The sequence below is a fragment of the Drosophila miranda genome, chromosome 4, assembly GCF_003369915.1.
Source record: "Drosophila miranda strain MSH22 chromosome 4, D.miranda_PacBio2.1, whole genome shotgun sequence".
NCBI lineage: Eukaryota > Metazoa > Arthropoda > Insecta > Diptera > Drosophilidae > Drosophila > Drosophila miranda.
Window position 1 is genome coordinate 17,911,705 of NC_046677.1, and position 9,878 is coordinate 17,921,582.

General features: G+C 50.7%; 1 protein-coding gene across 1 annotated transcript; it reads left to right on the forward strand.

The window, feature by feature from the left end:
- The first annotated feature begins 5,719 nt into the window (after positions 1–5,719).
- Positions 5,720–8,042, forward strand: LOC108164211 (zinc finger protein 569). Its single transcript, XM_033394024.1, has 2 exons — positions 5,720–6,104; positions 6,174–8,042. Exons 1-2 carry the CDS (start codon positions 5,987–5,989, stop codon positions 7,760–7,762), a joined length of 1,707 nt encoding a protein of 568 aa, XP_033249915.1. The 5' UTR covers positions 5,720–5,986; the 3' UTR covers positions 7,763–8,042.
- The last annotated feature ends 1,836 nt before the right edge of the window (positions 8,043–9,878 follow it).

Consider the following 9,878-nt stretch of genomic DNA (forward strand, 5'->3'; position numbering starts at 1 on the left):
CAGTCGAATTTTATTTGAATTAGCAACGCGCAATCAAAAACATTCAAACACGCATAAATTGAATCCCGTGGGATGATTTCTGTTTCGGGTTCCCACTGCCACTGCCAGTGCCACTGCCAGTGCCAGTGCCCTTCGGCCCTTCAGCTCTGCAGCAACTTGTCACGTGATTCAAACAACAAATAATGCAAGCAGGGATCATCCCTTAGGCCCAAGGAACCCGCACCCGCATCGGGCAGGGCCACAGTTAGAGCCAAAGCCGGAGCGTGGGTAAGTTATTTATTGGCCAAAGTCCTGCTGGGAGAGGCTGTGCAGACGTCTCTCCCTCTTCCGATTCGGCAGGCGGACAGACGACCACCAGATACGGTGACTACACCCCCATTCCACGGGCACTTTGCCTCCGCCCCTGCCTCTGCCTCCGCCTCTGCCTCTGCAAGTGTAAATTGTTCTGGTCATGGGAACACTTGCATCCAATAATAATTGAATAGTTCTATTAGATCCTCTCAATGAGTCCTAATTGATTCGCCCGTCTGTTCGGTCAGTGAAGTCTTTCTGCTGGTTAAAAAAGACCCCAAATGAGGGATGAGCGGAATTTAATTTGATGTAATGGAACTCCTAGGTCTCCTACTCTAGTGTTTTCCACAATTGTTGGTTTGCGCAGAGCAATATTTCCAATAATTCATAGATCTAGCTATAGTACGGCCCCCTGTACCACCCTGTAACATATGTCTCCCTCAAGACAGCAGCCCATGCAGCCGCTCTCTCACCTATCACCTTCTCCATCGATCTCTCAATCTGTTGAGCTCTCGCTCTTCCAGTCGGTCGCCTGTCCTTGATCTTAGTCTTCATCTAGCCATCCCTTGCAATATTGGATCTCGTCTATCGTCTTAGGATCTATTCTATTCAATCCGACAGAGTCTTAAACCGTCCCTCCGCGTCTTCAATCGACACCACCTTGCACCGATCCAATCCTCTATCGCTAATGATCCGCACACCTTTCGCTCTTGTTCGATATGCCATAATCCATATATATAGAGCCATATAATCGTCGCCCATCGCTCCGTAGCTCAACAACAATCGTCAGTGATTATATATATATTCCCAAAGTTAAGACTTGTGCCACTCTGTTCCGTTCTAACCTCTTTCAATAATAATATACTCAAAAGACACCTTTTCTTCTCGGATATACCCCTTTTCGATCCCCGTTTCCTCCTGGCGATTCCCCTCGGTACCTACCCAAAGGCCTGTTATACGAGGATAGCAAACAGAACTTGAACTTCAGGTTGCCCTTCAACTTCAACGTCGCGAAAAACGGGAAAGGATGTTTGCCATCCGTTGATAAGCAAATCAAAAGCACTTGGCAAATTTTATCTGAAGAAGTTCAAACACCGAAATACCGAATGATTCAGCGACAGTTCGAGTTCGAGTTCCAGATCCACTAATAAGGCGGCGAATATTTCATTTTTATGATGTTTCAACATTGCATTAACATAAGCCCTGATGCTGTTGCTCTTGCTGATGTTAATCTCTTTTTCCCATGAAGTGGAATCGAGTCGATGAAACATAAACAATTTATTATCGTGATTCATTTATGAAAAGCTCTCCTCTTCTCCTCTCCCCTGCCCTCTATCCAATGATTATTAGTCAAGATGAGAGGCTCCAAAGCTACCGATCAGCGATCGATCTTTCATATTCCAAGCGGGTGGTCCCCAGAAGTCACAGAACAGAGTCCGACTAGAGTAAGAGACTACGACTAGGTCTAAGCCGGCTTCCCAGCAGATTAATATCTCAAGACTGTGTAGAGCGCATTTTAATTAGTGGCGATGAAGTCGAAACTTAATTTATTGTCACTCTGGCTAATGAAACACGCCTTAGAGCCGGACTGCCGATGGCGAAGCCCCTTCGGGCCAGACCCCACATAATTGACCAATTTGGGGGTGCTCTGTGCGGAGGGTCTTATCTGGGAGATGGCTTCGAAATTGAAAGCGCACACGCTGTCAATAAAACAAATTAGTTTGAATTATAGACGTGGCTTCTATTTCTGTGTGACTCCGACTCCGACTACGGCTCGGACTCCCGAATCCGGAGTAATTTATGCGGCGTCGGAAGCGATCGAGCTTCAGACTGATTCAGACTGTTCTGTTGTCTGCTTTTATTTGATTATAATTACCGTTGGCTGGCTCTGGCTCTGGTTCTGGCCTGGCTCTGGCCTGGCTCTGTCTCTGCCTTCGACTGCTCTTCGGACAGACAATAATATCGGATTTCAAAAGCGGCGTTTATGTTCACTGACCTGGACCTGGAGCTCCTCCTCCCCATCGCTGCCCTATCAGGCGCCAATAGTTCTAAGATCTTGTTTTGATTGCGGCTCGGACTCGTTGACGTTGCATTCTTCTGCAGCTTCTGGAGCCTCTCCTGTTTCGCGTCCCCCGTGGCTGGCTGTCTGCTCAGTGGCTTGAAAAACCTTTAACTCGTGACAATGTAAGACAAAGTCGCCGGCGTGTGGCTTGGCCAGAGACAGGGGCAGAGACGGGGACAAAGACAGAGACACAGATTGGATTCGTTTTGGATTTCTGCATACTTTTCCTACACTTTCCTAACGCCGCCCGACTTTCTTTCTTTTGTTCGTCCGAGCCCCGTCCAAGGCGTCCGATTCGGTGCAGCTGCAGCCACCTTGACGGCGGCAAATTAATGACATTTTGCACTTCATTATGCGACTCTGCGCGGCTGTTTGACACTTTGAAGTGAGGCACTCGTCTGTGGCGCCGAGCGGAACGGAGCTGGGAGGACGGCTCGAGAGTTTGAGAGAAGGTTTGCTTGCGGTTTGGCTGCGAGCTGATGTGCTGTTAGCTTTCCGACGAGAGTTTGATGACATCCCACAACCGGGCACCTTGCCTCCATGCCTTCATGCCACACTGCCATAAATGTTGCAGAATTCTCGGAAGTCTGGGCAAGCAGAAGGTGAAATAGTGCTCCGAAATGGTCCTCAAATTCTGATGATTTTAAAGCATTAATTTTACTATTTGGTATGCCAGAACGATCCCGATGAACCCCGTTAATAAGCCGACCGAAATGCATATAAATACACCCATAGATTCTTATTCCTTAAGTTCCAACTGAAAGTATCACAATGAGACGTTCGTCTGTGGTCGTGCTGTGTCCTGGTTCTGAAGAAGAATCGTTTTTGTACCGACAAACTTTATATATACGATGATACTGTCCACAAAACAAGCCTACAGCCAGTAAGATAATTTATATAAGGAATGAACAGTTTCCAATAATTATTATTATTAAATAAATGGATTAAATGACAGGCCCACAAAGAAGTGAAGTGATGAAAGTTTAAAGAGTAGCAAACAAGTTTGAAATGACAAAGACTGATGGAATGCACTTTGATTTAAATATACAAAATATAATAAAAATATAAGTAATATAATATAATATAATAAATATAAAAATATATATATAAAATCTAAATATGTATTAGAAACACTTTAAAATAAATAGATTATATTATATTAAATTAAATTTCTATAAAATCTATTTAATTTAAATATGAAAATATTTTAATTATTTCTAAAATATATTTAAAACAACGACTTTCATATTTCATTCAACATTTAAATGAAAACCTTTCACTTAAATGGCATAAATACTTAAATCTAATTGAAAATTTTGCAATTTCAAGGCTTTTCTCTCTGGGTGTATGACTCAAACTTTTGGCACACCGCCTGTACGATCCCCAATAGATATTTTCAATAAAAATGGTAAAAGACATGAGGTAATGGCAGGGATTACCGATTCCCTGGAACTCATTAAATTGCAAATAAATATGAATATGTGGTCTCCACATTTTGAGTTTTTTGACTCACTTAAGCAGATTTTACCACCTGGTGTCTTGGGGTGACAAGGTGGACAATTCTCTTTAGTTTAGATAAACATAGAACGAGGATCGTGAGTGATCGAAAGGGTAGAATATTTATATATATCCATATAAAATAATAATACTTTCCATGTATTCCGTATTCAAAAAGGGATTTATCACAAATGGTTGAATCTGTTGCTGAGTTAACAGCTATTTGCAGCTTAATGATTCATCAAAGGCCATTAGAGTCGTTCGAAACTGAATTTCGCTTTTCAATGGCTTATCGATGATCCTTTCTATGGATTGGAATGGGAATGCCATGCGCCCTGTCAACGTTACAATGCTCGCGTAGAAGTATCTTCTTTGGTGTCTTGAGCACACCGGTTCGTTACAGATTTTTGGCGCCAATCTCTGCACAAGACAGCGACGGCGACGGCGACAGAGAAAGAGGGAGAGGTAGAGAATCAGTTCCGTTTGGTACGTGTCACAGGGGCAGCTGTAAGACGGGGCAACCCTCAGAGGGCTGAGGCTGAGATGTATTTCAAGATGATCGGCTCGAGCTACGACGGGTAGGGGGTAGGGGGTAGGGGATAGGTGGCAGACGGCGTTGGGGTTGGAAAAAGTAACGTCCTAAACTGCAGTTCCACCACCGCGAGGCGGCTGGTGATGCTGTCTGCGTTTGGGAGTGGGACCACTGCTCAGGGGCTGGTTCCGAGCACGGTGAATGGTGGATGCTGAGTGCCAGGTAGATTCGCACGTACCTTTTGGCGCATTCCAAGGCACTCCGCTACGACCAGGTATATGCGGCGGCACATGCGCAGCCGGAGACCCGCCGGACCCGTTTTGGGGTGGCTGCAGGACGATCGCTGGAAGTTCGCCAGATGGCAGAATTTTTCAATATCAAAAATTGAAATTTCACGGCCGTTAGGGGTTTGTTTGCCCGATTGCACCTAGTCGGAGGAGGAGGAGGAGGCCCAGACAATGGGCCTTGGTCCGGGAAGAGGCCGATTTACCTCCGATCTGTGCGCGGTTTGTTTGTTTCAATCGAGTGGGAACATGGCATTGCTGTTTGTGGGCTGGAGATTCGATTCAATGGCGGACTCTGTCACGTGCTGCTGGAGTTTTGGCAGCTGCCGAAGAGGAGGATCTCCGATAGAGATCAATGGGAGATCGAAGAAACTCCTCCGAATGAACGTCAAAAGATTCTCTTAGACGCCCAACCGGCAATCGCGGCACGAATGAAATGTGGAACAAGAGCGCCAGCACTCGGAAGAGAACCGCAGAGCGTAGGACACACAACGGTTGCTCCAACGGCTGCAAAGCTGCTCTTCGGTGTGGCCAAAGAGCGGGAGAGTGCCCGAAGCTCACCTGCGCGGAGAGAGGGGGTCGTGGCGTGGCTATGTACAGCCGATGGCTGGTCGGCAGAGGCAGGGCCCGAGCTATAAATAAACTTGCTCTGCAAGTCGTACATAAGCTCGGCACCAGCTGCACTCGCTCACGCACACAGCCGCAGCGGAGGGGAAATCCAAGCCGAGAGCGAGAGAGCGGGAGAGCGGGAGAGCGCGAGAGGACAGAATTAAATCTCAGACGCCGCAGCGGCAGAGGCATAGGCAGCGACAGCGGCAGCTGGTGGCGATCGTTTGCGTCCAGAGCCGGTGTGTGCGAGAGGGAGAGACAGAGAGAGAGAGAAGGCTATGGCACGTGCTCGCTTTTTACACACAGATTTGTTGCCTCCTCTGCAGCACTGTGGCACGGAACAATGTGCAGCTGGAGCAGCGTTCAACGAACGCACAGCTGTTGGGAGACGGAGACGGCGGTTCCACAGCATTGTGGCTCGTGGTGGTTGGTTTACAGAATCCCTATTCGAAAATCGGAAGTAGGTAGGGGGATCCTTTTCGCATGCCAGGGGGTTGGTGTGGCTAGGGGGTTGATCTCGCACGCGGAAGTCTATAAAATTAAACCGATCCTCGCCGGGTTGCATCATTCGAGCCAGGAGCTGCCAGCGATCGAGACACACGCGTGCGAGGAGCCCATGAGAGAGCAGTGATTCGAGTCTGAAGTGAAAGTGAAGTGAAAAGTGAGGATCAAGCCACACCAGTGACCACGAGGAGCAGAGCTATCCCCGATATGGATAAACTCAAGTACAGCAAGTGCCCGCTCAAGAAGCGTCCCATTCCGATCGAGGATGCCTTTGCCGTCGACCAGGATCAGGATCAGGATCAGGATCAGGACCAGCTGAGTCATGGTAGGTTCCAGAAGCCCTCCACCCCACCACCCGCCCGCTGTAGCTCTAACCTCTCGCTGATCTTTGCAGACGAAGGACCCGTGGACCTCAGCGTGGCCTCGGCTGCGGTTCCGCTGGAGCCGGCGGTGCCCACGGAGCTGCGACGCCGCTTCGATGCGGCCATGACGCAGACCAAGGAGCAGCTGGCGCGCCGCATCTGGGAGGAGACCCGCGAGATCGCACGCGCCTTTCCGGACGTCTTCACCCGCGAGGAAATAGCCCGGAGCCTGGCCCGACTGGGATACGGCGACTTCGAGCTGCCGCCGGAGGAGGAGGTGATGTCGCCAGAGCCAGAGCCACAGGCAGGGCTTCCGGTCACAGCTCCGGCCCCCACAGCGATCCCGCAGACGATCATCAAGGTGGAGCAGCCCGAGGAGGATTTCCCGCTGCGGAACTACAACAACAATCTGCTCAAGAGCATAGCCGACTACGAGGACTGCATGAAGATGCCACAGCCACAGATGCAGATGCAGATGCAGATGCAGCACCACCCACAGGCCTTCTACCAGCCGCCACCAACCCCCGGACTGCCGGAGGATCTCAGTCAGCGCCGGGTGCTGAGCGAGAACATGAATCTGCACAACGTGGCCCGGGCCCTGCTGAGCATGCAGCACATGCCACCGCAGCAGCCGTGCTACGAGCCACCCCACCAGAAGGCGGCCAGGCAGGAGCTCCCGCCCCTGGCCGGGGCCGGGGCCAGGGCCGAGGACACCGAGAACGGCGGCGAGAACAGCGGCGAGAACCAGCTGAACCAGCTGAAGATCAAGAGCAGCAACGACCTGTACTACCAGTGCCAGCAGTGCAACAAATGCTACGCCACGTACGCGGGCCTGGTGAAGCACCAGCAGAGCCACGCCTACGAGAGCACCGAGTACAAGATCATCCGGAGCAACCCCAGCGGGGGGCCGATCGTGGACCAGACCGAGTTCTGCACCGACCAGGCCTCGGCCCTGATCCAGGCGGCCAACGCGGCCTCCGCCCAGTCCATGCAGAAGCCGGTGGGCGTGCCGCGCTACCACTGCCAGGACTGCGGCAAGTCCTACTCCACGTACTCGGGCCTGAGCAAGCACCAGCAGTTCCACTGCCCCTCGGCGGAGGGCAACCAGGTGAAGAAGGTGTTCAGCTGCAAGAACTGCGACAAGACGTACGTCTCGCTGGGCGCCCTCAAGATGCACATCCGCACCCACACGCTGCCCTGCAAGTGCCCCATCTGCGGCAAGGCCTTCTCGCGGCCCTGGCTGCTCCAGGGCCACATCCGCACCCACACCGGCGAGAAGCCCTTCAGCTGCCAGCACTGCAACCGCGCCTTCGCCGACCGCTCCAACCTGCGCGCCCACATGCAGACGCACTCGGACGTCAAGAAGTACTCGTGCCCCACCTGCACCAAGTCCTTCTCGCGCATGTCCCTGCTCGCCAAGCACCTGCAGGGCGGCTGCCACAGCGACGCCCTGGGCGGCCCAGCCTCCGGCCCTGGCTTCAACCAGGAGCAGCTCCAGCAGCACCTGCACGGCTACGAGGAGGGCCATCAGGTCTACTACGCCGGCAGCATGGGCAGCAGCGGCGCCGAGGAGGAGGAGGCCTACGCCCTGGCCCCCCAGGCCCCCCAGGCCATCTACTAGTAACCAGTAGTCCCCCCCCCCCTAATCGTAGTATTATCCCGCGTAAGCCCCCGTAGCTAAGTCAGAGTTCAGGGAAAGTCAGTGCCAAAAATTAGTCAGTGCAATTTTATTGCCTCTTAGGGTCTCCAAATTCTAATCTATATCTATTCTACGTCTATGCTACTCCTAGGATATCCTTGTTGTTTGTTAGCCATTCCTTGTGTGTATATTTGTTGTTGAAACTCGATGGTGTACAGATCGAAACGGTGCCAGAGAATAAATCTATATCTATCTGTAATAATTTATAATTTCATTCTACAATTTGTCCTAATTTAGTTCATGATTTAAGCCTTTATTTATATTTATTTTCTTAATCAAAAAAAAAACACTAAGAAACACACAAAATGAAAAGGTTTTTATTTCCAATCTTTCAGATCTTCAAAGAAGCCCAAGTATCGGCCCAGATCGAGGCTCTGCGTCGTAGGTGTCGCTGGAAAAATGGAAAACTGCCTAACTGGCGCTGATCGAAAAGCTCAAAGCAGCCGTCAATGACTGGCCCCCGCAGGGGGTGGCAAAGAAAGAGGAAAATCCCCACAAAAAATACATACATATATCTGCTTATGGAGTACAGTATGTACTCGTAAATGTGTATATAAAATCGCTGCTTAAATCAAAATTAATTGCCAGAATAATAATTGTTTTGAACGTAAAGCGCCGAAATGCAAAAGGCAACGGCAACGGCAGTGGCAACGGCAACGGCAGTGGCTGTGGCAACGACAGTGGCAGGAGAATTGGCGCAGCTGCAACTTCACTGCGTCACCGGCAGCAACAGCAGGCGGCAAGCGCCGACAACGAACCACAAATGTCTAGCATTTTGGGGGCCCGCGAGGGAGACGTTGAAATCCACTCGAAACAACAAACAACGCGATGAATCATCGAACCAGCAGCAGCAGCAACAACAACTTGCCCCAGCCGGCTCTTGGTGCAGGCGCACGCAGCTAGATGGCGCTAGTGGGCAGCACCAGCCCCAGACCCAGCCTCAGACCCAGTCGCGAGTTCAATTAAACGCGTTTTCCAGTTGTCGCTGCACCGATTTTCAGCTTTTCCGCACTGCAGCCGCACCTTGTTTCAGACCAGAGCTGTTCTTGGATCGACAGGCAGGCGGTGGGGGGGGGGGGGGGCGGGGGGAGGGGCTAGCACTCACTGGCTTTATTATAAATGCCGTCCACGCAGTTTCCTACTCTACAAAGCTGCAGCTTACTTGTACCCTTACAGAAGGGGGGGCCAGGGGCTATAGGGGTGCACCTAATGCTGAGTCTTTTAATCCATATTGATTGATCACGAAATGGGCATCAATGAGGTGTAAAAACACTTTTATTCTTGAGAGAATTACCTCCTTAGTAGCTCCTTAGGAAAACCCCTGGTTATCCATTCCTTAAGCCCCCAGCGAGTGTATTTCCCTATTCGTCTTTGCCGAACATCCACTGCTTCCGAATGCAGGCCCGCTCGGCCAGGTTCTGGCCGCCACTTGAAAGTCATATTGCATTTGCCAGACAGCACTCGCCAGGGCCCCCCTCCTGCCTGTGCGCGTGCCACGCCCCGTGCAACGCACATACGGCCGAGTGGCAGGCTGTTCTTGGTAGCGGCTTTTGGTCAAAGGTTAAATCAGACGGGGACCTGGGGACCTGGGGACAAGTGCCAGGCGGCTTAGGAAATCGTTTAGAGCGCTAATTTATGGCTCGCCGCAGCCGAAAAACGCTCGAGTTTCGACGTGCAGTGGCCGCTTAATTGGCAGTCGGTCTTAGCCGGGTTTTTGGTGGCAGCACGCCCTGTTCTCTGTTCTGTTTGGGCCCGGCCGGGGCTGGATAATCTCCAGTCTTTGAATGCACTTTTAAATGCACTTTTCCAATCAAATTAATATCCCGATAATTGTTATTTAAATTCTGAAATTCAGTGCACGTTTTGCCAGCTCCTTGGCCGTAAATATTTAATAATTTCATGGAGCGGACATTATGGCGCGCCAATCGAAGCGTCGTGGCGACAGACAACCCGTTTGTTGTTGTTGCTATTAGCCTTTTGTTGTTGTTGTTGGAGCTGTACGTGTTGTTTGCTTAACGCTTAACGCCGAGTGTAAATT